The sequence below is a fragment of the Salvelinus sp. IW2-2015 genome, linkage group LG8 (genome assembly GCF_002910315.2).
Source record: "Salvelinus sp. IW2-2015 linkage group LG8, ASM291031v2, whole genome shotgun sequence".
Taxonomy (NCBI): Eukaryota; Metazoa; Chordata; class Actinopteri; order Salmoniformes; family Salmonidae; genus Salvelinus; species Salvelinus sp. IW2-2015.
Genome location: NC_036848.1, coordinates 27,702,434 through 27,730,023, shown reverse-complemented (window position 1 = coordinate 27,730,023; position 27,590 = coordinate 27,702,434). Strand labels below are relative to the sequence as shown.

Genomic DNA, 27,590 nt, shown 5'->3' with positions numbered 1-27,590 from the left:
GTAATCAATGGACTGATGCACCTTATTATTTATATTTCCTAAAACGTGTTTATGACCTTAAGTAGCCTAAAGTGGGAAAACGTTGCACTCACAACCATTTCAGATAGTTTAACAATTGTTTATCGTGTTGTCCGCTTAGTTAGAATATATGAGCGCGCGAGCAAGTCCTTGGGAATTGGGGAGGGTCTTTGCGAAATTCAAGCCTATCACGTCCAGCTTCGGCATCAGACCCACCTCCAACCAATTACCAATCGCAAAATGTATATATCATAGGTTAGGAAGCAGGGCATGTGTTTGAGACACTGGTAGGGACTCTTGGAAAAAAAGACAAGACAATTATTTTCGAAGGATAAAGATAAAATCATTAACCCGTGACTTTTAGTAAAGTATTACCTATTTCTTGATATATTGAAATTGAGGGTGCGTTTTCTAGAAGTCGATAGACCTATTGTTCTAGGAACTTTAGAACATGTTATTTAGTTTTTGGGTGAACAAAAAACGGTAGGTGGACGAAATGTTGAATTTTGTGCCTTTATCTCAAAATCGTTAAACGCGCTTTCATTCCACTCGACTTGAAACAAAGGGGCACGGTGAACCTATGACATTGCGCATACACTGAGACTGGGGCTGCACATGGGCGGCATAGGTCCCAATCTTTATCTCAGTATGTTGAATGGGACTGATACGCAAACCTTCGGAAAAGACACCGATATCAACAATCACCTTCAACGCAGCAAGGATTTAGCGGAGTTCAAAATGGGAATTCAGGACACCAGGTTATATTACCAAGACGCAATTCAAAACGGACAAGACGGGTTGGTACTGCCATACCACACAGACCAAACTGTGGCAGGTTTCGGAGCACAACCCGGGAGGTTTTACTCACCAACTCCCCTCAATAGCTGCCACTTCAGCAGTGTCAGGTCGCCAACTAGAAACGGGATGGGACAGACTTATTTACCGACGGGAGGCGAAGGTTTCTCGACAACTAGCAAAGAAGTTTACCCTGCCTCTCCAGAGAKTTATTCCGCACCCTTTCAACACGGGTACCCTCGCACTCCACTCTACCCATTACCTGGGCTACAGGTGTGCGGGAAGACGCAGGCTCTCCTCAACAACTATCCTCTGTGGGCGAAGTTCCACAAATACCAAACGGAAATGATCATAACGAAACAGGGACGGTGAGTAAAAATGCATATTCCCTCAGAGGGAAACGTAATTGCCGGTTTATTATAAGCCTATAACATCTTATGTAGACACCAAATGACAATAAACTGGGCAGACGTCAGTTCAAAATGTATTTTTTTGGTTGAGTTTTCAACTAACGTGAATTCAACATGACACCATGACAATGGATATAAGCTAAACGTTTATAAAGTAAAAAAATCCCATTGATGAAACCCCCCCCCCCCAAAAAAAAATCCCATTGATGATTTTTTGCAAATCCAATCAGTTTTCCATGTTGATACAACATCATCACACGTATTGTTTTCGGTTGAAATGAGGTGGTAACGATATTAATTCAACCAGCAAAATGTGTTAGTTCCATAGGTACTGTAGGCCTAGGTCAGTTCGGGGCTAAAAGTTTTTGACAGGTTTCAAGGCATGAGCACATGTGAGCTAATCATTGGTGAGAAGTTCAGGGAAAGTTGTTCCTTAGTGCATTGCTCATGTTTTCTTCAAACTCATTCCTAAAYATTGTATGTGTAGGCTACATAATGTTGGCCATATCAGTGTGTGCCAAACTGCCAAAGCTGAGTATGTCACACGAAAATTCATTGGGCCTATAAGAATGAAGCCAGACACGGCATGAGGGTATTGACCCGCTACAGACTAACAAAGTGCTCAAAAATATTCAGGCTTGTTTATTAGATATTAATTAATATGATGCACAAAACATAATCATTTACATGTTAAACTCGCTGGCTATTTTAGTTGTTGCTATTTGCCCATAATGAAATCTGCATGCTATTTAAGCTTAACTTTAAATAAACTCCAACATTGTGAGCTTCTCACATATTTTTCTAGTTTTCCTTTGCATATTTTTTTAATTGTATGTTCTAATTGATTTAACTTGTGCGACTTATCATGAACATTTTAGGCAAAGCAATCCAAGTTCTCATGCGCTGGTTTGAGTCCAATGTGCTATGATGAGGAGCTTAAATACTAGCCACAATATCATGGAAATATTGTTGCTGGAAAACATTATGATACTTCAGCCTGACTCCCTGAAGTGCATGCCGAGTGTATCACCACGCTGGCATAACCCCACCGTCTCTAATTTAACCATTTTCCTATTTGTTTCAAATGCAATTTTGTACTGCTACAATGGTAAATATGAAAATAAAACCTTATTCCAAATTAAAAGAACACCACCACCTTTCTGTCATGGTTTAAATCAGTGACAGTTGGTTCAGGTTCTTTCAATCGCATTCATCTCTCTATTCGAAACATTACTATCATGATTGTGTAGGCCTACAGAATGTTGGTGCTTGCCTCTGTGTTTGTCTGTGTGTGTTGTTTGTCAGTTTTTGATATAACCTCTCCTGGCAGATAAACCCTGTGAAAATGACAGTTGGTCATGGTATCTCGGCTCATATAATTAAAGTAATTAATGCATATCTTAAAATAACACATATTGCCGTGCCCCCCCCCCCCCCCCCCTTCACACACACACCACACACACACACACACACACACACACACACACACACACACACACACACACACAAACACACAGAGGCACAGGCAACATACACGCCTACATAATCATGATATTAATGATTACATGCACATTGAATTGAAATACTGTATGTGTAAACAGACTTACCACCAAATAGCTACTCTCATTATATAATTTCCCACTGATAGTGAAAGAAAAGTATTGGAGCCATTGGGTTCTGCAATGCTACTCACTTCCAATGGAACTTAAATGGAGCCAAGTGAAAGGGTGAGMGAGAGAGAGACATAGAGAGAAAGACATAGAGCCACAGAGAGAGAACTCATAAAGAGACATAGAGAGACCCAGAGAGACAGAGAGAGACATAGAGACTCAGAGACTCAGAGAGAGAGACTCGTAAATAGACAGAGAGACTCAGAGAGAGACATAGAGAGAGAGAGACTCATAGAGAGACTCATTATAGAGAGTGAGACATAGAGAGACTCAGAGAGACATACTGTAGAGAGAGAGACAGAGAGACTCAGAGAGACATACTGTAGAGAGACATAGAGAGACATACTGTAGAGAAAGAGACATATAGAGAGCACGCAAGTGCACGCAAGAAAGAGAGAGAGAGGGGTGTGGGGTGAAGGGCAGAGCAGGCACCAGCGAGGCTTCAGATGGCCATACACAGAACAGTGGTGCTAGGCACCTTTTGAAGTCCAGGAAGGAAGGCAAGCTGTTTTTTTTCTCTTTCTTCACTCACACCTCTTCTCTGGTACAGTTAAGAGTATAGCGAGTGAGGATCCCATTCCCTCAGAAGAACAAGTCTGGCCTTTTGAAATGTGCAGCAATCCCTAGGCATGCAGCAGGGGCAAGGGTTCTCCTGCTCTTTTCAAGTGTTCCTGTAAGACAAGACCAATTAATTTAACATTGGCTTGGCCCAGCCTTCTCCACCACCACTGACTCTGTTTGACTCATGGCAGTGGCAATGGAACCGTATCTGTTGGTGAGATGTTTCTATTGATTGTGATAGTGGTCCACCATGCACTAAGATTGCTGATAGAAACATAACTGAAGAGATGATGTTAGGTGTTGGTTCTACATGATTGGAATTGAACCAAGACATGCATTTTTAGCAATAACTGCATTCAGCCATTGTTAGGTTTCAGAAACGTCTCTTGTGAAAGAAGACATGAGCATTATGTTGTTGTGTGCTTTTTGGATTGTTGTAGTGTTCAAATTTTGAATACTCTCTAATTTGATGACGTCTCTAGTTATTATTGATCTATAGCAAGGTGTGTTCTTGGACGGAGATATGATTGAGTAAGTTCTTACAGTGTAGGCAGCCCATTTCAGAGGAAGAGTTCTACCCTAACCCGAGACTCACAGGAACCATGGAAACCTGCTCAGAGAGAAAATACATCTCTGTCTCTCTGGTTCAATGAATCTATGTAATGTTGTGAGAAACACATCAAGTGTATATTTCTCACTTAATATGTTCCAAAAAAAACATTTAAACATACAAAATTGTAACTATGATCAATCAATCACAATGTAATTAAACCATTGTGTTTTGACTGTTTATAACCCATTTATAAATAAACAAGTAATGAACACGCCTCGAATAGAGTACGACGACGAAGGATAAAGTAGAGTTTTTGTTGATTGGTTTTAAGTGTCTTTGGTCCTATAAAAGTACTATATAAATCCAATGTTTGTAAAAAAAAAAAAAAAATACAATTCAAGTTCATGGAGTAATACTATGTTGGCCATTGACACTGTAGCAGAAAGGGTTGGACGTTTTAGGCTTTTTGGTTTATTTACTGTAGCTGTTGAGGTGTTTCTGAAAACTGGGGTTAAATAAAAATGCACATAAGCGTTTGTCGAGATATAGCAATCAGTGTCTGTCAACATCAAGTGCAACCTAGTCTGTGTCTGGGTAATGCATATATGCTCCACCTCTCTCTCTCTCCAGTGAAGCAGAAGTAGGACTGTTTCAAGGTTTTGGTGTCATAGGCTTTTTAAACAACTTGTCACATCCTGTACAGATGTTGGTGTGTGCATACATAAAATATGCAGTGTCTTGCAGAAACCTCTAATACCAACTTTTCAGAAGGAACTAACCCAAGTACTTCCTATATGCTCTGATGTTTAGGTTCTCATCGCCTCTTGACAGATGTCGAGAATGGGGAGCATGTCAGGCCTCTACAGTGTGACCATTTTACTCACACTGTAGAAAAATAGTTTAGGAGCACTAGTTTGTGCCTAATCCTTATTGTGGCTAGCTTCACAACACATAAGCTAGCTGGCTGCTTATAACGTTTGCTTTGGGCCACAGGGTTAAGTAGCTGGCTAGCTATTTATTTTAATGAACTGAAGTTCAATTTCAATAGGCAAACAACAAGTGGCAACTTAGCTAATACTTACTCACAAGGATTCCTAAATCATTGCTAAGAATAATGAAAATGACTGCAGTTTCTACTGGTCATTGTTTGCAGGCTGGTTGTATTGGTGCTAGCTAGGTACCAAGCTAAAGCTAGCTACCCAGGAAGTTGCGGTCGAACAAATGATGCTTTATTACCAACGCGGTATTGTAAACACATCGTTCGTGGCCTGTGTTTGCTTGTTTGCTGACTTTTCTTTACAGCTTTGACAGTGCTACTGTATCTTTTTTGACACGCAAAGACCCAAACGGCGTTCCATAGTATGTATGTCGTGAAGCTGATAGCAGTGAGGCTAGTACTGTGTAACTCCGGTAGGGCAACATCTGAAAAATAGAGCACTTGGTAGTGTTAACCGGTGCTCGACCAGTCGGCGAAAGCCAACATCACCCACGACAGAGAACGGTTGATTGTCAAGGCCAATGAATTCCATTATCTTGGCTTTAATGGATTTCGCCTTTGAGTTGTCTCGCTGAAATGTTGTTACTCTTTCAAATAACTGCTTGACTTGTTGATTGCTCGATCCACACAGCAGACATTGTGGGCTAGGTTAGGAAGGCTGTGTGTTGCAAGTATAGCGCCAAATTTTACGTGGCGTCTTTACGTCATGTACCTGCGTTATGTAGGTATGCATAATGTCAGCTTTGACATCGGTTTTGCACATTGGGCGTTAAACTAGACATCGATTCCAACAACATATGTTGTTGGAATATATTCTGTGTATTTTAATTACTGTCCAGCCAGTATCTAAAGTCCAATGCAAACAGTATATTATCAATCATATCTTCATAGTGTATCAAATAACATCATCTGACTATATTCCTGAGCTGCTGTTCGGTTTTCTGTCTACACAAAGGTTCTCTATACTGTACCTTGATCCGTTGGATAGAGAATAGGTGCCTATAAATAGTGTGATACTCTCCTTGTGTCCAGCAGCAGCTGTAGACTGGCATGTTTTCATCACCGATGATCAAGTGTACATGTGTGGTGACATAAACTGGACCTGAACTCCTGTCCTGTTGAATCAGTGGGTGCACTCAAGCAGAAAAGTCTTCTCCCCTGTGAATATGCAGTCACTCACTGGCTTCTGCTTCACATCCCCAGGACAACCCCCTTTCTCTTTCTCTCTCACCCAGCCGATGTTTGTCATTGAGCTTTGTTTTTCCAAACTACACCCATATGTTGAATGATTGGCTGTCTGGCAAGTATTTGACTTAAATATGCTGATTTAGTTAGAACAGGTACTACCTGTGGCACCACAGTCCCTATCCTACCAGACAGGTTTCGGCTAAAGACAGTAGTGTAGGAGTCAATAGACATGGAATCACGGCATGGCTAGACCAGTCTGTGGCTGTCCACTCTCAGGCTCTCTGCCTTTCAGACTYAGCCAGAGAAGTTTCCAGATCTCATCCTGCATAATCAATAATGAAAACCCCTGAACCTCCCCCACATCTCTGTGGCTCGCCCTTTGGTTTCCTCTCGACAAGTACTGATTTCCTATAAAAGGCCTCAGTTTAAATAAGTCTGACAATATCAGTGAAGGAAAATGTCAGCTATCAGTGTTCTTGTTTTCTGTTTTCTCTCATGGGTTTAGTGGGGTTCCACTCATGACTCAAACAGTGCCTGTGTCTGTTTTCACTTATATTAAACACAGACACGGAAGGAGAAACCGATCACCTGTTATGTCCTAGTGAGGCTAATTTGTAGCTGCCACAATACTTGGGTTTCACAGARAATTGGGATTGATTGTTGCACTGGACTGCCCATGATTCAGGTAGACATACTGCTATCCAACAGTGTGGAGATTTACTGTAAAAGTCAAAAAATATCATCACCCAATTTTATTTTGTCTTACCAAAGGGTATGATGTGTGTAAGGTCTCGTGTGGGTTTTGTCAATGGCACATTTCCTCGTGCAGATATGACAGCCTCTTCCATCTTGTCACATAAAAGCATGCAGAACAAACATAAACAAAACAGATTTTATAACAATGTCACAACCTAAGGTGGTTTGTTTTCTGAATACATTTTAATATATTATATAGTATTCTGGCACTGATCCTTTGGGTTCCCTAATGTCTGTCATTGAAGAGGAGAGGTTAACGCTGTCTCAGCAGAGTACAGTTTGCCTTGACTAATTGACTGTGGTATTGAAATCTGTGAGATACACACATATGCCATGCACACACACCCCATTGGAGTATGAGTTACCCTCCAGAGTGGATGCCCTCTGCACCCCCCCCACACACACACACACACACACGAACAAACAGTTGCCCCCAAAAGAAATGTCTCTTTATACACCTCACTTGTTTTACACTGCTAAATGCTGAAAGAGCTTGAGGGTCGAGCAGACTGAATTTAAATGAGCTGACTTTATAGGCTCACACCAAGTGGAAAAGGTAATGCCCCTTCTGTCATACCGAGGTAGACAGGGCTGTCAGTGTAAGAGGCAGAGAGTAGCGCTCTCTTGATCTCTGCTATAGTATTGTAGCATTACATACTTTACCATGGTTTCATTTAAAGCAACCTACATATAACCCTATAAAAAGTAAGTGCCTTCAATACCAATTCTGAATATTATAGCAGAAATTGCCTTGATATTCTCGCCATAGTAGTCAACCAACAAATAACCCTCTAAAAGGTAAGCACCTTCAGTATTAATGATGAATATTCTAGCAGAAATTGCATTCATGTTCTCACCATAATAGTAATTTCCTGAGTTGGCTAGTTGGCGGTGGAAGTGAGAGTATCTAGAAAGGAAGTGTGTTTTTAGCATAAGCTTTTTGAACCATTAAGGAGTGGGCACAGCCTTATCTGATCAAGTATCTACCTTCACTAGAAGCACACTATCTCGGTCTATGTATTGCGTTGGAAGTGCTATACAGCTATAGCCTCAGGTACAATGAAGTATGAAAACAGCGGGCCAAAAGCATGCCGCAAATATTTAGCAACACCTATTACCCCGTGCTTATCTCAAACAGCAGCAACCTGCAGTATCATAATGAAGACATATACAGCCTAGTGTAAACTGATATGTATAGTGTATATGCCAGGGCGACAAAGGGCAAGGGGTTATAAAATGTACACAGGCTTAGAGACCGGGAATCCACTCCAACAGAAAGTAATCCTGTGGTTGTGTTGTGCCATGCTGCCCCGGTAGCCTTGTGTGTGTGTGTGTGGTTGTGTTGTGTGTTAGTGTGGTGGTGTGTGTGTTGTGGGTGGCGTGTGTTGTGTTGGTTGTGTGTGTGTGTGTGTGTGTGTGTGTGTGTGTGTGTGTGTGTGTGTGTGTGTGTGTGTGTGTGTGTGTGTGTGTGTGTGTGTGTGTGTGTGTGTGTGTGTGTGTGTGTGTGTGTGTGTGTGTGTGTGTGTTTACAGTACATTATGTATGTATGAGTGTGTTTTTCCTGTTTTTGGACAAACTTTACCCTCCATTCCCCACTGTATTGCCTTGGGACAGGCTGACCTCCCCGTTACCTCCTCAGTGACTGCCCCGGTGATCCAATCAGTTCACCAAGTAAAGCTCCAGCAATCAGACGCTGCATTCTGGCCCATCTTTTATTAACAGCCATATTAAATATTCACCTCACTACAACACCCTGCCCCCCCCCCCCTTCCCTCTCCTATCACCCCGCTCTGCCCCTCAGCCGTCTGACCTCACACAGAAGAAACACACACAGAGCTTCTTTTTTTTTTTTAAATCCCCTCTATCTTGCTCGATGTTGTTTCTGATAAAGATGGCTTGGGATTGGTTCAGATTGTAATACAATTTGTAGCTCGAAGTAGATTTCGTCATTCTGATGGTAGTGTTGTAAAGCTGTCAAGTCAAGAAATGTTAATGTATTTTAATTCCAATTGTTTGTACTGTGTATATCCACATTGGCATAATAGGGGTAAAACGAGAACACCACACATTATAAGGTTATTAGAAAGAGCAATACAGTATCATGTTTGTGTTACTTCATGGAATAATTCCACTCAAACTATATTTTGCTATTTGTTTCATTAGTCAACTGTCCCAAAGTCTTTTTGACTGTATCAACAGTGGACTAATCAAACAAATACCAAGAAATGCATTTTTGAGTGGTATTTTACTTTCAATTAAAATCTCGCCCTGTAAGAATGTACTACAGTACATCTCTTTTATTGTATTTGAACCAAATAGATCTGCCTCTTCTCTCATCTGACCATAATGTATTTCTCCTCTCGTCTACTCTAGGAGGATGTTCCCCTTCCTGAGTTTCAACATCAGCGTTCTGGACCCGTCAGCCCACTACAATGTGTATGTGGACGTGGTCCTGGCTGACCAGCACCACTGGAGGTACCAGGGAGGCAAGTGGGTCCAGTGTGGCAAAGCAGAGGGCAACATGCCAGGTATGATTGTATTCTAATTAAGCAATAAGGCCAGAGGGAGTGTGGTATATGGACAATATACCACTGCTAAGGGCTGTTCTTAAGATAGACGCAACGCGGAGTGCCTGCATACAGCGCTTAGCTGTGGTATGTTGGCCATATACCACAAACCCCCGAGGTGCCTTATAGCTATTATAAACTGGTTACTAACATAATTAGAACAGTTCAAAGTAATGTTTTGTCACACCCGTGGTATACGGTCTGATATACCACGGCTTTCAGCCAATCACTGTTCAGAGCTCRATCCACCCAGTTTATAATATTGCCACACCACACTCTCTGTCATCCATACAGCTCCAATCAATGGCATACAGTGGTACAATGAGTGAATCCCCAATACTCCTCCAGAGTAGCCTTGAGAGTTAGAGCATCAATTTGAACTACCACACAGCACCGCAGTCATCAAAATAGGTCAACCTGTGTCATAGCAGGTATTGTGGCTGTGTGGCACCGGACTTATTACAGTGTAGTAGTGATAGATGTGGTGGCGGGTTAGAATGTTGTTGTGCCGATGTTAACTGGAGCTGTGATTGTGTAGTATGGCATTTGCTTGTAAATGATTTGTGACGCATTTATGTAGGCTTATGTAGACTTAGAAAGGGCTCATRATGGCTTCATTGACGTTGTTACTAACTCTTTCCCATAGGGAACAGGATATATATGCACCCAGACTCTCCCAACACAGGGGCTCACTGGATGAGGCAGGAGGTGTCGTTTGGCAAGCTCAAGCTCACCAACAACAAGGGCAGCTCCAACAATGTTGCACAGGTAACAGATGCAGTATGCTCAGAAACTCATTTAAATATGTCATAAAATCCTCATGTTTTATGTTGTTGCTTTTTTGCTGTTTGTGTGTTTGTTCAGTAGTTTGAATATTTATCCACATTAGATTTTCTATTGATGGTGCTTTTGATCGTATTTCATGGTCGTCATAGTAGGGGTGCTATTTATATATATATTTGTAATAATGACAATTACAACGGTACTGAATTAACACTTTTATTTTAACTTAATATAATACATAAATAAAAATCTATTTAGTCTCAAATAAATAATGAAACATGTTCAATTTGGTTTAAATAATGCAAAAACACAGTGTTGGAGAAGAAAGTAAAAGTACAATATGTGCCATGTAAAAAAGCTAACGTTTAAGTTCCTTGCCTAGAACATGAGAACATATGAAAGCTGGTGGTTCCTTTTAACATGAGTCTTCAATATTCCCAGTTAAGAAGTTTTAGGTTGTAGTTATTATACGAATTATAGGACTATTTCTCTCTATACAATTTGTATTTCATATACCTTTGACTATTGGATGTTCTTATAGGCACTATAGTATTGCCAACCTAATCTCGGGAGTTGATAGGCTTGAAGTCATAAACAGTGCTGTGCTTCAAGCATTGCGAAGAGCTGTTGGCAAACGCAGGAAAGTGCTGTTTGAATGAATGCTTACGAGCCTGCTGCTGCCTACCACCTCTCAGTCAGACTGCTCTATCAAATACCAAATCATAGACTTAATTACAATATAATAAACACACAGAAATACGAGCCTTAGGTCATTAATATGGTCAAATCCGGAAACTATCATTTCGAAAACAAAACGTTTATTCTTTCAGTGACATACGGAACCGTTCCGTATTTTATCGAACGGGTGGCATCCATAAGTCTAAATATTGCTTGCTAAAATTCAGGCAAATTAATTACAGTCTTTGTCAGGAATAAATGGTCTTCACACAGTTCGCAACGAGCCAGGCGGCCCAAACTGCTGCATATACCCTGACTCTGCTTGCACAGAATGCAAGAGAAGTGACACAATTTCCATAGTTAATATTGCCTGCTAACATTAATTTATTTTAACTAAATATGCAGGTTAAAAAATATATACTTGATGTTTATGGTTAGGTACATTGGTGCAATGACAGTGCTTTTTTAGCGAATGCGCTTGTTAAATCATCACACGTTTGGCGAAGTAGGCTGTGATTCGATGATAAATTAACAGGCACCACATTGATTATTTGCAACGCAGGACAAGCTAGTTAAACTAGTAATATCATCAACCATGTGTAGTTAACAAGTGAATATATTAAGATTGATAGTTTTTTATAAGATACGTTTAATGCTAGCTAGCAACTTACCTTGGCACCTTGCTGCACTCTCGTAACAGGTGGTCAGCCTGCCACGCAGTCTCCTCGTGGAGTGCAATGTAATCGCCCATAATCGATGTCCAAAAATGCTGATTACCGATTGTTATGAAAACTTGAAATCGGCCCTAATTAATCGACCATGCGGATTAATCGGTCTACCTCTAACATATATACACACTGCTTTCGGAATGTATTCAGACCCCTTTACTTTTTCCACATTTTGTTACGTTACAGCCTTGTTGTAAAATGGATTTAGAAAACAATTATTGTCAGCAATCTACACACAATACCCCATAATGACAAAGCGAAGGAAAAAAAAAATACATTTTAGCAAATGTATTAAAAATAAAAACATATACCGTATTTAGATAAGTATCCAGAACCAATTCTGTGAAACCCTGTTTCCATTGATCATCCTTGAGATGTTTCTACAACTTGATTGCGGTGCATGTCAGAGCAAAAACCAAGCCATGAGGTTGTCCGTAGAGCTCCGAGACAGAATTCTGTCAAGGCACAGATCTGGGAAGGGGACCAAAGAACACATTGGCATCCATCATTCTTAAATGGAAGAAGTTTGGAACCACCAAGACTCTTCCTAGTGCTGGCCGCCCGGCCAAACTGAGCCATCAGGGGTGAAGGGCCTTGGTCAGGGAGGTGACCAAGAACCCGATGGTCACTCTGACAGAGCTCCAGAGTTCCTCTGTGAAGATGGGAGAACCTTCCAGAAGGACAACCATCTCTGCAGCACTCCACTAATCAGGCCTTTATGGTTGAGTGCCATATGGAAGTCACTCCTCAGTAAAAGGTACATGCCAGCCCACTTGGACTTTGCCAAAAGGCACCTAAAGACTCTCTGACCATGAGAAACAAGATTCTCTGGTCTGATGAAACGAAGATTGAACTCTTTGCCTGAATGCCAAGCGTCACGCCTGAAGGAAACCTGGCACCAGCCCCCACATTTACATAAGTATTCAGACTCTTTACTCAGTACTTTTGTTGAAGCACCTTTGGCAGCAATTACAGCCTCAAGTCTTCTTGGGTATGACGCTACAAGCTTGGCACACCTGCATTTGGGGAGTTTCTCCCTTTCTTCTGTGCAGATCCTCTCAAGCTCTGTCAGGTTCGATGGGGAGCGTTGCTGCACAGATATTTTTAGGTCTCTCCAGAGATGTTCAAATGTGTTCAAGTCCAAGCTCTGACTGGGCCACTCAAGGAAATTCAGAGACTTGTCCCGAAGCCACTCCTGCATTGTCTTGGCTGTGTGCTTAGGGTTGTTGTTGTCCTGTTGTTGTCCTGTTGCTAAGGAGCAGGTTTTCATCAAGGATCTCTCTGTACTTTGTGCCGTTCATCTTTGCTTCGATCCTGATTAGTCTCCCAGTCCCTGCCCTTGAAACATCCCAACAGCATGATGCTGCCACCACCATGCTTCACAGTAGGGATGGTGCCAGGTTTCCTCTAGATGTGACGCTTGGCATTCAGGACAAATAATTCAATCTTGGTTTCATCAGACCAGAGAATCTTGTATCTCATGGTTAGAGTCCTTTAGGTGCCTTTTGACAAATTCTAAGCGGGCTGTCATGTGCCTTTTTTTTTCATGTGCCGTCTCCCCCGATTGTTCAGTTTGACCGGGCGGCGAGTTCTAGGAAGAGTCTTGGTGGTTCCAAACTTCTTCCATTTAAGAATGATGGAGGCCACTGTGTTCTTGAGGACCTTCCATGCTGCAGAAATCTTTTGAAACCCTTCCCCAGATCTGTGCCTCGACACAATCCTGTCTCGGAGCTTTGTGGACAATTCCTTCTACCTCATGGCTGTTCTGTTTTWAATTTTTATAAATTAGCAAACATTTATAAAAACCTGTTTTTCCTTTGTCATTTTGGGGTATTGTGTGTAGATCAATGAGGGAAAATAATAATTTTATCAATTTTAGAATAAGGCTGAAAAAGTGAAGGGGTCTGAATACTTTCCGAATGCGCTGTGTTTGTGTATATATAAATATTTGTATTCTCACAAATGTAGTGCACTGGGCCTTTACTAGTCCTGTATTAGCAGACCGATATAGCCGTCTGTAGCGCGGACAACATATTTGTTTCATCCCCCCCCCCCCCCCCCCCCCTCCCTCCTTTGACCCAAAATTCTCAGCATCCCCCTCCCCCCACAGCGAAAAATATCGCAGCACCCCCACCCCCAAACTACTTCCTAAGGCTATGATGGTCGTAATGCTCTTCTATAACTAACTCTCCAGTGCTGTTGCCTCCTAGATGATCGTGCTGCAGTCACTCCATAAGTACCAGCCGCGACTGCACATCATTGAAGTGAAAGACGATGGTTCTGAGGACCCCTTCCTCACCACCAAGGCCCAGACCTTCATCTTTCCGGAGAACCAATTCATCGCTGTCACAGCCTATCAAAATGCAGACGTGAGTCACCTCGCCTGACCTCAACAGCTCATTGGGCTTTCCCTTTTCCATAGCATATCATAGACAATTATAACTTAATTAGAAATAGAAGTATACACGCACAAAGGTGCCAAAGCAGAAGACTTTCCCACGATAAGAAAATAAACTGTGTGTAACCCTCATGAATTATTTCATGCAGTCAGTGATCTCTCCCTCTCTCTCTCTCTCTTTTTCTAATGCGTCTACGCTCTCACACTCTCTCTCCAACGATCTGTCTGTCCTACCCTTGCCCCCTCTCCCATCCTGTCTCCTGCTATTTCTTACACAGATCACTCAGCTGAAAATAGACCATAACCCCTTTGCTAAAGGTTTCCGGGACAGTTATGACACGTGAGTATGCCAGAAAATAACTGAATTAATAAAGAGAAAACAAAACCCTGCTCTCCAGAGGGGCCTCTCGTCTTGAATGAAAATGTTTAAAGCCGCTCTATGTCTATACAAGCAGGCGCTGAGGCACAGTGCTCACACACCTACTCAGTCCTACTGTATCGACACTAGATATCTGCAACTGATATATAATGTAAAATTGCTAACGCTAGTAGGCCTACGTATTTCTATCTCACAAAGATGTGTTGATATGAGTAGGCGTTAGAAGCCTTATAGTTGATTGAGAGATATTTTTGGCTTAGGTTTTGCCAGGAAGTAACACCTCCCCTGCTTAGGCTGTATGCACCGCCTGACACGGACCGCCTCACCCCATCCCCCAGCGAGGGCCAGCAGTTTTTGGCGGGGACCTGCTACACACAGGGGTACCTGACGGACCAGTACATGAACCCGCTGCCCCAGAACCGATTCTACAGCCGGGAGCACATGGCTGCCATGGGCCAGCAGTCCAAAGACCCCTCAGCCAGCCCCCACAGCCGCTGGTACCTTTCTCCCCAGCAGAGTGTCGCCTCCAACCGGCTGGACTTCAACACCTACGAGAGCGACTTCGCTAGCAACAGCTTCTACAAGCCCTTTCCCCTGCAGACGTCTGCCCACCATGCGCTGGGCTACTACGGGGACAGCCCCTTCGCCTCTGCCAGCGTATCCGTCTCGGGAGCCTCCTCAGCGGCCTGGAGCACCAGCCGGCCCTCCCCTCAGTACCTCAACCACCCCCACCCCAGTAAAGCCGGCCCCAGTCTAGGCTGGTTCAGACCCGTGTCCTCTACCAACTCCTCCTCTTCAGGTCATGCCAGGCTCCACCCCCCATCCCTGCTAGATCCGCTCCGCCCCCCACTACAGGACAAGCCCAAGGAGGCGGGGGGAGAGGACCCCTGGCTGGAACCCCCCTCGGTCAAATCAGTGGACTCGGCTGACTCCGGCCTGTTCGAGAGCGGGGTGGAGAGCAAGAAACCGCGAGTGTCGCCCTACGCCTCTAGCACGGAGAACTCGCCACCCACCCGCAGTGCGGAGGTCTGTGAAAAGGACAGCAGTAGTGACGCTGGCTACTACGGCTTTTATACCCACTGAGCCCCCCACCCACCACGTAAATACCCTCTCCTAGTGTCCTACCCGATCCTATTTGTGCTTTAGTATCTCCCACATGGCCGTGTGTCTCTGCCTGTCCAATGAAGTCATGTAATGGCGCTGGACTGAAGCTCGATTGGCTACGGAAGTCCAACAACAAAAGGATGAAGACAAGTCAGATATCTTGTACCTCAGCTATTTTCACACACATATATATATAAACTTTACAAATAGAGTAGACCCCTCTATAGCCCAAAAGTGTGGCTACTCTACTCATAAGGCCCTCTCTTTGTGTGTTGGCTACGTGTTTCAGAACAAGGACCCTTTGAGGTCAGACACTAACACTTTGAAGGTGACTGTCAAAGTGTGTGAGGGCCAAAGAGCCAAGGCGATTTGACTGGGTCCACTGACACTGCCCTAGAGACACGTAGACACAACGACACGCAGACCTGTGACTTAAGTCTTTCTAACGTTTGGGGATTAGAAAATAAGACGTCTGCACACCTGCTGACAGACCCCTGCAGGGACTGTCCGGTCTTCCCACGTCACACACACACACACTTACACAATCGCCCACACACTTTCTCGCTCACGCACAGACATTTCTCTATCCCCCCTACTCTTTTAGTATATGATCACAATCACATGCCCCAATGTACTAAGATGCAGACAAGACTGGTTGCATGTTAATAACATAATTGAATAATTTCTGGCTTGTCCTCTACTGTCTGAGGAGATTGCAACTCCCCCTTGTGACAGCAGTGACAAACTGCACGTTGAGGGTCGAGCACACAGGCGAGAGGCCAGAGGTCAGGTGTCAGAGGTGTGGGGGACCTTAGCCATCTTGATCTGAAGTGGCAACGCTAATCAGCCTCAAGCCCGACGGGCCTTCTGAAGCCTACAGCAGGTCTGTCATTTAGAAATATTGGCCATAGCAGCCAATAGGAGTCGCCACTCCGAAAGACTCACAACACAATGGAATTCAACATATCTCACAGACACTCTGGAGGCAACTACAATAGCGATTCATTTGAATTTGTAAACGCACAAAGGGAACCTAAATCGTTGGATGAATTTACTCTCAGGCTTCCATCCCAGACCATTTCAGGGAGCTGCGTTCGGTATTACAGGGTCAAAGTTTTTGACGGTTTCACTGTAACAGAGGTCGCCCTCTGTGTGATTTAAATCAATCTGAAAGTGTCCCCGTCACCACACAAATAAAGACCACAATCAATAACTGCATTAAAACGGGGGCCACTCGGACAACACACACTGGAAATCCTTACTAACAGAGAGCTGGTAATGACACACACAAACACACAGACACAATCATAATGCCAAAAGCCCATTATATGGCCTACACAGGGTAATGGTAATATAGGGTAATATTTGTATTTATTTATTGGATTTGATGACCTCTGTTGCTTCTCCATTTCCACCCACCCCGATACCAGGCAAATATGTATCCTAGGGCTAAGAGAGAGCCAAACAGACAGGGTACATGTAGCCTATGTATTGTCACTCCCAGGCTTGGTTAGGGTGACCTGACAGACCGTGTCCACCCCCAGACGTTAGGTTCATCATGTCGTGACAAAGGCGCAGCTTCCTGGCAAGGTGACAAGAGATCTATAGAGAGAGAGAGAGAGAGCCTCCAGTCTGAGCTGATCAGAGCCCTGGCCTTCACAAGGTGCTAATGACCACAGACAACTATTGGGTGACAGGCAGCCACTCACTCAGAGGACCCTGGGATCGTGGTGGTCTTGAACCACGTATTGCTGGGTTTGTGTGCTCCAATTGCAAGGCCATCAGAAAAGAGACAGGAATGTAATCAAGGCAAGACCTCGTTATTGATCAAACTTCTGTAGCTAAAGTATATGATTACAGTATATGATGCACAGAGGACAGACATGGTATAATTAGCACTTGGTGAGTGACAGGCCAACCATGAAAACATGACTCATAAACACAGTCAACCACACACACTGGAAGGTGACAAACACATCCACTTAAAAAAAAAAGAAAAGAAGAAAGGTCTGTGTGTCTAGTCAACACTGCTGGCTGAGATTGAATATACTTAATGTAAGATATAATTGTATAAAAAAAACATACATATACAGTATACTAGATGTTAATTTTGTTGACCTCATCAAAGTGTTTTTATATTATTCATTCATGACTTGTATACAGTAGGTGCCAACTTTCAAAAGGAAATTCTGCCTTTTGTGTCAGGCTAATCAGTGATTCTCTGACAGATATTGGAGCAATAGGATGGAAAAGACAATCAGGTCTGTGGTATGGCAGAACTCTATATTAAATATGTTCGTAAACAGAAAGACATCCTTCAACGGAACTAATCTTGACTGCTGTGACACCATCACAATGCAATAATACTGCAGCACAGTAAAGGTCTCGCACATGACATTGGACTGACTTTGTGTTTTTAAACAGGGAAAGGGAATAAACTGGAACTTGAAAAGTCAAGCTAGATGTTTTCTTACGTGGAATCTTATGCTGGACACTGTACAAAAATATTATATTGCTTCCTGAACATTTTTGGTTTTACCCTTAAGCAGTTTAAATGATTTTTTTTTTTTTAAAGGACGAGGTTTCTTAGTATATCTTAACTTAAGAATTAAGAGTTATTTCATAAGAGGTGGAGAGTTATTTACGTTATTTAAGTGCAATTATTTATAAGGTGTTCAATATGGCAAGAGCAATTAAAAACGTTGGTTTGATCAAATGCTATGAAAATGTGCTGACATTTGACTCTGTATCTTTTTGTATGTTATACTGGCACTGAACCTGCACTAACATGACAGCTCGTGTGTCTCTGTTGGGGGAAATAGAGAATTCTATATGTGTGGTGTGGACTCCTCAGGACTGCCACCTAGTGGTCATCTCACTCCTTACAATGAGCAAAACAAACCCAACTCGTGACAATAGAAATCTTCCATAAACACTCCATAACCGATGATGATTTTCCATCCTTTAACGTTCATGTCCTCTATATCAGAATAAACCTGTGAATGGGAAATGTAGTCCCCTGGGATTGCWATTGTGTACAGAAGTAATGATGACTTTAAAAGGCTTAGAGAATAAGGGGTAGACTTGAAAGGTCAAATTCTCCATCCAACATTGGATAGTGAATCATGTTCATTTGTGTTTAATGTGCACTGTTTGTCTTGGAGTAGGGCACCTTCCATTCTGTGAGATGAATTATCCTCACGTTTTATAGAGGTGTATAAATCATCATTAACTCAATCGGTCCGAGGAGGCTGGAAAGGGATACAGACTCAGATGATTCAGGAATGCAKTAGAGAAATGCAAAATATTGTGTTTGATTTATTCTAACGTAAAAAAAAGACTTGAATGGCAGAAAACAGAGGGGGAAAAATGTTATTTATTAAAGGTGGCTTACGTGTGTATTGTACTGTTGTTTTTTATTCATGAATTAAAGTTTAACTATCTTAAATCACAACTGTTTGGTTTGATATCTCATTGAATGTAAATACAAACTATTGAATAATAGCCATATATCCATTGTACTGTATATTACACATGTTGATATTAAGTCTAGTTTGATTATAATTTGATTATACTCATAATTCACCATTATAAAAAGTACCTTAAAGCAGATTAATTATGATGAATACAGTACATTCAGTTCCCACTCAACCAGTTTCGACTTGGTAACCCCTTTCATGAGAAATATCTTTAATCATCACAATAGCATTATTAGTGTTAACTAAAATCACAAATCAAAAGCACAACACTTACATTATAAAAAGTAATTTATGTGCAAGCTAGATGACATAGAGAGAGACAAGTTATAGGTTACATTCCCATGTCAAATTGTTTGACTTACTAAAATTAACTCTTGTAAAAGAGAGGTATTTAATACACTAGTGCCACTGAAATAAATATGATTCAACAATAATTCATAAAGGGTCGTATCTTAACTTAAGATCCACTCACGTAACTAAGAATCATGCCTAGATTTCTTTGGGAGATTTATGTGAAAATGTTGAGTGATGAAACACAAAAATCGAGTTAGGATTCAGCCCAGAGAGTATAAAATACACATTTCAAAATATACAATCTCTGAAGATTAGTCCACAGTAAATGTTTTCTTGACCTGAGCAAATGAACCGCACACTTCCACCCCTCGAGGCCGCTCAAACTCAAACTCTGGACCGTGAAGCCAGTTCCACTGCTTGTTTTCATTGATCCCCTCTAATCAGGGACTGATTTAGACCTGGCACACCTAGTGGTTGCAATTAATTATCAGGTAGAACAGAAAACCAGCAAGCTCCGGACCTCGTAGGGCAAGAGTTGAATACCCCTGCTCTAGACAGTGTTTCTCAACTCGAGTCCTCCAGTCCTCCAAACAGCATACGTTTTTGTTGTTGCCCCGGACTAACTCACCTGATTCAACTCATTCAGGGCTTTGATGATTAGTTGACAAGTTGAGTCAGGTGTGCAGAAATGTGTATTTTTGGGGTATTCGAGTACTGGAGTTGGGAAACACTGCTCTGGACAGCAAATGCATCTTGATAGAAGAACAAAAATGTACACAAACAATAGGGAATGATCGTAACTACATTGCAGTGGACCATACAAGTACCAGTAGAAATGCATTAGAAAAATGAACAAAGTCTCTCTTTATCCTTCTCAGGTGATGGATGCTACACTTTCAGGGAATTCTGGGAAATATTTTCAACTTGACTGTTCACTGTTGACTGTTCAGTGGATCCAAGTAGTTTCCAGACTTTCCTGGAAGTTTCCTTTGTCTTGGGAGTGCATATACGATGGTGATGATAGAAGGTGGGCTTCTCAGGACATTTCATCCATGCCTTCATCAATTCCCACCACGTATCCTCTGGGTTTCAATACAGACTTGGGTCATTTTTGTCATTTGATTCTCTCAGGCCACCAAATGGCCCCCGTGCGTTTCTTCACCATAGTTCCAGGTTGTTTGTGTTAGCAAACCCCGGGTTCTCTCTGAATTTCCAATAGGTTCCGTTGGTCAGCCACACATCCCTCCCAGAGGAATCCACAGCTTTCCTGAATATGGAAAATGAACAGAAAATGTAAATCACTGAAAGCATACCTTGAAGTTAGGGCTACAAAACTGTATTTTTTTGGTGAAGTATTATCCTCGACATAAGACGACACACTGATTGTTATTGCTTCAGTATCACTGAAGGCTAAAAGAGCAGGGACTTACTTGAAGAAGCGTGGCTTGTGCTCTTGTCCTTTCTTAGCCAGTTGTTTCCTCCGCTCCCTCTGCACGTCCTCCACTTCTTCTTTAAACTTATCACAATCATCCACCCTCCCATTCTCCAGCATCCTGAGGAAAAGTAAAACCTCATAAAACAACGCTCCAGTTCATCGAACCTATCACATCGTATCTACAAGTCAGGCCCTGAATATTTCCTGGTTCAAAAATGTAAGGCCCTATCAATATAAAAACATGATTTGTAAAATTGTTTAATAATGAATCAAGCCCTCCACGGACCATTGAGGCACCACTCACCTCTGGTCAGGGCGAAGGCGTGAGTCTGTGGGGGGCAGAAGAGGCTTCAAGCCTGGGGTGAGCTCATTCAGCTCCAGTGCGAAGTTGGAAAAGCCGTAATACAGGTAGTAGTCCTTGGGCTGGGGATCTGCACAGTGAAAGAAGCCAATGAGGTGAGCTACAATAATGAGCTGATGTAACCACAGTCTCAAACCACAATGGCTTTAGTTAGCATACCACTAACCACCTTATCATGCTAAAACATGAGGTGATGTCGGTGGATGGATGGCACGACAATGGGCCTCAGGATCACGTCACGGTATCTCTGTGCATTCAAATTTCCATCGATAAAATGCATTGTCTGTAACTGATGCCTGCCCATACCATAACCCCACCGCCACCATGGGGCACTCAGTTCACAACGTGAACCAGCAAACCGCTAGCCCACATGATGCCATACACGCTGTCTGCCTTCTTCCCGGTACAGTTGAAACCGGGATTCATCCCTGAAAAGCACACTTTTCCAGCGTGCCAGTGGCCATCGAAGGTGAGCGTTTGCCCACTGAGGTCGGTTACGACGCCGAACCGCAGTCAGGTCAAGACCCTGATGAGGATGGCGAGCACACAGATGAGCTTCCCTGAGACGGTTTATGACAGTTTGTGCAGAAATTCTTCGGTCGTGCAAAGTCCCAGTTTCATCAGCTGTCGTGGTTACACGTGGTAACAGCTCTGGTGGACATTCCTGCAGTCAGCATTTTAATTGCATGCTCCCTCAAAACTTGAGACATCTGTGGCATTGGGTTGTGTGACAAAACTGCACCTTTAGAATGACCTTTTACAACTTGGTCTTTCTAAATAGGCTTCCTACATACTAAATATTTTTAATCAATGGGCATCGAACATAATGAGTCCAATTTTCTTTTACAGGAGAAATAAAGCCCTTATAGAAGATTTATGTTTTAAACTCTCTTTGAGTTTTTTCCTTGTGTGGGTGGGATACTCACTTGGCTTCCAGATACACTGCGGAGTGGGAAAAGTGTCACAGAAGATGCCCTCATGCCACAACCCCCCAAACCGGTGGATAACACTCCCAGTCTGGTCCAGCACAGTGCCCTGCACCTCGTTGTTGTTGGTGTCCGACCCCCAATAGCGGGACTTGACAAAGGTGATCTTACAGGTGCATGCGTTGCTGTTGAGGTTACGGATGATAACCTCCCCATAGTGCTCCAGGTAGCGCTGCTGGCTCAGGACATTATGGACACAGGTCACTACTTTGTTCCACTCATAGTGGTCCCCGAACCTGTAAGAGTGATTGAAGGTAGAGCATTTCACATTTTCATTTCTAACAGCTTGAGAGAGCAGATAGTAAAGAAATGGCCACCAGGACCAAACAATTACCTTGGGAGAGTGACGTTCACCATCCCTGTTGGCATGATCTCCAGTGACTTTCCCCAGAACTTATTCTTCCACCGCTGGTCTGTTCAGGTGACATAAATATGTTGTGTTCCATGAGAAACATTATTGATAAAAATGTGCGATAGTATAGTTACAAAAAAAATCTTAAAATGGTTCAAGACAAATGTTAAGACGCTTATTTTATAATCAAGAAATATAATTTATAATCAAGAAATCTCACCCTGCCACAAGGAGAAGTTATCTGAGTCTGCGTGACATGCAGAGATGGGGGGATGGTGGCAAACCTGATGAAAGACACTAATGGTTTAGTCTGAATCTGACAGAACTAGTCTGACCTGGTCACTCGTCATTTCTGCTGAGGGATGTCAGAGAAGGTTCAGTCCTCCTACCTGCTCACTGATGTAGCGGAAGCCCTTGTCCTCTCTCAGACATTCATAGGTCTCCCCCAGGAGTGGATTAAAGGGCTTGTAGCGGTTGCGGTAGTGAGCCGTGGCATAACCAGAGATGGCAAAGGCACCAATGTAGACCTGCACAAGAACAGAGAAACACCTTCAGTCTTCTAATCTAACATACTGCAGCTGTCGTTACGTGGTTTCGTTTCAATCCTGAGGCTCAATGTATACTGTATTCTAGCATATACCTTTGACAGAATGGAAAATCTTTATCATAGTTTATTGATGTGAAAAAATGCTGCTACTTTGAGCACTTTCCCATTCAGTGTCTTTAAGATGTATCTAAAAGCCGTACATCCTTTGCGTTACCAAATTTTGAAGACACATACTTTAATGTATATTTTTATTTTTATTTACCATCCTCTGGTAGGGGTCCTGTGTGTTGTTGGCAGTGTCGAGCAGCTCGGAGTACTCCAGCTCCTCACACAGTCTTTGTATCAGGTTGATGGGCTCGTTGAGAGCTGCAGGCATGGAGACACGGGACAGGTCCTTGCCTATATTGTTGTAGAGGATCTGCATCAGGCCCACATGGGCATTCTCTGGGCAGTGGGCAGGCAGAGTGGTACGGCGGCCGGTGTTCTTGGGCACGACGCTGTTGGGAGCCTTAGAGATGCTGGCACGGTACTCACGAGTGGCCGAAGCTGTGGGGAAAATGTATAAATGTTTCAATACATTGAAAAACAACATATTTATTTATTTATTTATTTTACCCCCTTTTTCTCCCCAACTTCGTGATTTACGATCCTGTCTCATCTCTGCAACTCCTTAACGGGATCGGGAGAGGCGAAGGTCTAGTCATGCGTCCCCCGAAACATGACTCACCAAGCCGCGCTTCTTTACACCCGCTCGCTTAACCCGGAAGCCAGCTGCACCAATGTGTCGGAGGAAACACCGTTCAACTGACGACCTAAGTCAGCCTGCAGGCGTCCGGCCCACCACAAGGAGTCGCTAGATCGCGATGAGCCAAGTAAAGCCCCCCCGGCCAAACCCTCCCCTAACCCGGACGACACTGGGCCAATTGTACGCCGCCCTATGGGACTCCCAGTCATGGATCGAACCCCAGGCTGTAGTGACGCCGCAACACTGAAAAACTACTTCTAATTGATATGTGTGTGTGTGTGTTCACGCTCACCATGGCCCTCCTCAGGTTCAGAGTTGCTGGTGGTCCTGTCGCTCAGACCAGACTCGTCAGACTCAGAGGAGCTCCCATTCAGGACGTCGTCACTCGCATCAAAATACTCTGCTGCAGAGTCTGTCACTGAGGGCGTGCGGCGGGACTGGTTCCCAGATGCAGTCTAAAGAGAGGGGAAGAGTGACGAACAATAGACACCATGAGAAAGACCGCAAAACAGACAGAATCGGGAGGAAAAGCACTCATAGGTCTATTGTAAACCAAACCTGTCTCCATGAAGGTGTGTACCCTCACCTCAGCCAGTGTGGTTGATTGGTGGTAAGTGTCCTGCAGTCTCTGACGCTCCTGGGCCAAGGCCTCATGCACAGACTTGAGGGACGTGTGCACTGATGGGGACAGGAAAATCAAGATATACACATTTAGCATCAGTAGTAACAATAACACCTGAAGGCAAAGTGTGTTAGTGTGTGTGTGTGTATTTGGCTCTGACCTCTTTGGGACAAAGTACAGATGTCCTGCTGGATCTTCTTGCCTTCAGCGGAGGTGTTGGTGGGAGGGGACAGCTGGGAGCAGACGTAGTCTGGGATGGAGGGTACATAGTCTGGGAGGGAGGGGACAGACGCACCCAGTTGGGAAGAGCTGTTCAGGTGACTGGAGGACAGCTACAAAATTGAGGAATGGTGAAGAATGAAAAAGTAGAACAAACAGAATAACCATTTTCTACAGTAGTTGTCAGTCACTGATTCCCCACATTACAGAGATGTTAAATATGTTTAAATGTAGATGGAAAAGGAAGGAGAGCTGTGTACAAGCCATGCAATATAACTACTATGGAAGGCTAAAAGCTAGCGTCAAGTTCTAGGAGCATGTATGTCCTACAAGGTTTTAGCCAAAACAAATGTCTTATTTCTCAAACTTTTATCACAACTACAACTTGCAAACTTCCATCTGATAGCAGTGTTTACTGTAAATCGTTGCTTTACTCTGTCCCTAAAGTTACATCTGATTTGATGTTACTTTCCATTGTAAACAAATATACCCCTTTGTCTATATTTGACTGTCTGGACAACATGGAAGAGCTAAATTAGGACTAGTTGTTCCATGCTTTGGCAGTCTGCCTAGTGTCATAGTCGGGACTCACCGATTTTGTAATCCCACGAAAAGGCTTTGGATTAAAAAGAAGCCTAAAAGTTATCAGGGGATTGGGTTGGCTAATACACAAAAGCAACATATTATATTCATAACAGATTGGTTAGTGGTACACAATCACCTTTAGGAATTTCAGGATTTGGGGGATTTAAAAATATCTGCACATTAGTACCAAATCCATTGGAAAATTCACTGGAACAATATCCATAAATCAAAACTAAAAGGTGAGTCGAAAATGTTCCTAAATCACCTTCACATTTAATCTAAGAACCACAGCTAAAACCAAATGCTTGAAATGTTACAAACCTGTCTTACCATTCCGAGGGCCTCCACTCTTGACATTGTGCGTGAGTGACCCCATATCTTGCCAGACCTGGACTTCTTGGGTTTCTCAAGGGAAAGATTCTTGGTGGAATTAAAAAACAGACTCAGCTTAAATCACTGAGCAGGCATCCCATTGTGCACAGACATGAATTCAACGTGAAATCAACCCAAAATTGCACTCTGTCATCTGTCATTGGATTTAGTAGTTGGGTGAAAAAAATATGAAATTCCCTTTTCAACGTCATCACGTTGAATGTTTTGGTTGAAATGGCGTGGAAACATTGTTGATTCAACCAGTTTTTGCCCAGTGGTATAAGCGAGTTGTCTCATTACATTACTAAATTCAAGCATGTCTCACACCCTTGTCCTGCAACTCACTGGTATGCCCATGTTCCAAAGTCACCCCTAGCCCCTTGGGAAAATGTGTAAACATGAAACATCTGGATAAGTGTTGATATTTGATCCTAGCCCAGCTAAACCTATCCTAGGAAGTTTTGGTTTGGCACCGGGCTGTAACGGTGTTGCTTCATCTCACCTGCATGCTGATGATGCGCTGCAGCTCTCCATTGGTGAAGGCTTGCTGCCCCCCCTCCATTGACTGCAGCCTCTGGACCAGCCGGTTCAGCTCAGACAGGTCCAACTGACAACGGTTCAGCTCTGCAAAAACAATACAGATGCTGTTAGGCCAGGTCCGAGAACAATTCTACTGAGGAGTTAAGACCTGGACAAAAACACTTGTATCTCCTAACTGTGGTCGTCTGTGAAGTACCATTCAGGAGAATTAGGAGCTAGAGATATTGTTTGCATGAGTACAAAAAAATCCTATATTTATACATTTGGCAGAAGGGCGTCGAAGGAGATGGCTGCCGTTTTACGATCCCATAACCAATCGTGCTATTGTGGTTGTTTTTCCGCGTTATTTGTAACTTATTTTGTACATAATGTTTCCGCCACCATGTCTTATGACCGAAAAGAGCTTCTAGACATCAGGACAGCGATTACTCACCCCGTACTGGAGGAATACTTTTTCTTCAATAAGTCGGACGGTTAAGGGTTTACTTCAGATGCCCGACAAGGCCCTCTTCCCCGTCATTCGCAGGAGAAAGAGACAGAGGTATCGGGGACGAAGGTCCGGGTGCCTTGTAAAGGATCCGTTGCCGAGAGGGTAATCTACCTTTATCATCAGTCCTATTAGCCAACGTACAATCAATTGATAATAAAATAGATGAACTACGATCACGTATATCCTACCAACGGGACATTAAAAACTGTAATATCTTAAGTTTCACCGAGTCATGGCTGAACAACGACATGAATAACATAGAGCTGGTGGGTTTTAAGCTTTTTTGGCCGGATAAAACAGTGCCCTCTGGTAAGACAAGGGGTGGTGGTCTATGTATATTTGTAAACAACAGCTGGTGTACGAAATCTAAGGAAGTCTCAAGGTTTTKCTTGCCTGAGGTAGAGTATCGCATGATAAGCTGTAGACCACACTATTTACCAAGAGAGTTCACATCTGTATTTATTGTAGCTGTCTATGTACCACTACAAACCGTTGCTGGCACTAAGACCGCACTCAATGAGCTGTATTTGGCCATAAGCAAACAGGAAAATGCTAATCCAAAGGCTGCGCTCCTAGTGGCCGAGGATTTTAATGCAGGGAAACTCAAATCCGTTTTACCTATTTTCTACCAGCATGTTAAATGTGCAACCAGAGGGAAAAAACTCTAGACCACCTTTACTCCACACACAGAGATGCATACAAAGCTCTCCCTCGCCCTCCATCTGGTAAATCTGACCATAAATCTATCCTCCTGATTCCTGCTTACAAGCAAAAACTAAAGCAGGAAGCACCAGTGACTCGGTCAATAAGAAAGTGGTCAGAAGAAGCAGATGCTAAGCTACAGGACTGTTTTGCTAGTACAGACTGGAATATGTTCCGGGATTCTTCCGATGGCATTGAGGAGTACACCACATCAGTCACTGGCTTCATCAATAAGTGCATCGATGATGTCGTCCCCACAGTGACCGTATGGACATA

The 27,590-nt window shown here is 43.1% G+C and overlaps 1 protein-coding gene and 1 pseudogene across 2 annotated transcripts; one reads left to right on the top strand and one right to left on the bottom strand.

The window, feature by feature from the left end:
* Positions 1-288: 288 nt before the first annotated feature.
* On the top strand, positions 289-18,140 carry LOC111967669 (eomesodermin). Of its 2 annotated transcripts, none has more exons than XM_023992902.1 (6): positions 289-1,181; positions 9,322-9,476; positions 10,162-10,283; positions 13,915-14,073; positions 14,381-14,442; positions 14,775-18,140. In XM_023992902.1, the coding sequence occupies exons 1-6, from the start codon at positions 634-636 to the stop codon at positions 15,562-15,564; spliced, it is 1,836 nt and encodes a 611-aa protein (XP_023848670.1). In that variant the 5' UTR covers positions 289-633; the 3' UTR covers positions 15,565-18,140. The 2 variants fall into 2 exon arrangements, with proteins under 2 accessions (XP_023848670.1, XP_023848669.1); XM_023992901.1 differs by having other exon boundaries at positions 14,742-18,140.
* A 518-nt stretch (positions 18,141-18,658) lies between these two features.
* Positions 18,659-27,590, bottom strand: part of LOC111967670 (oxysterol-binding protein-related protein 7-like) — a 25,311-nt pseudogene continuing 16,379 nt past the window's right edge.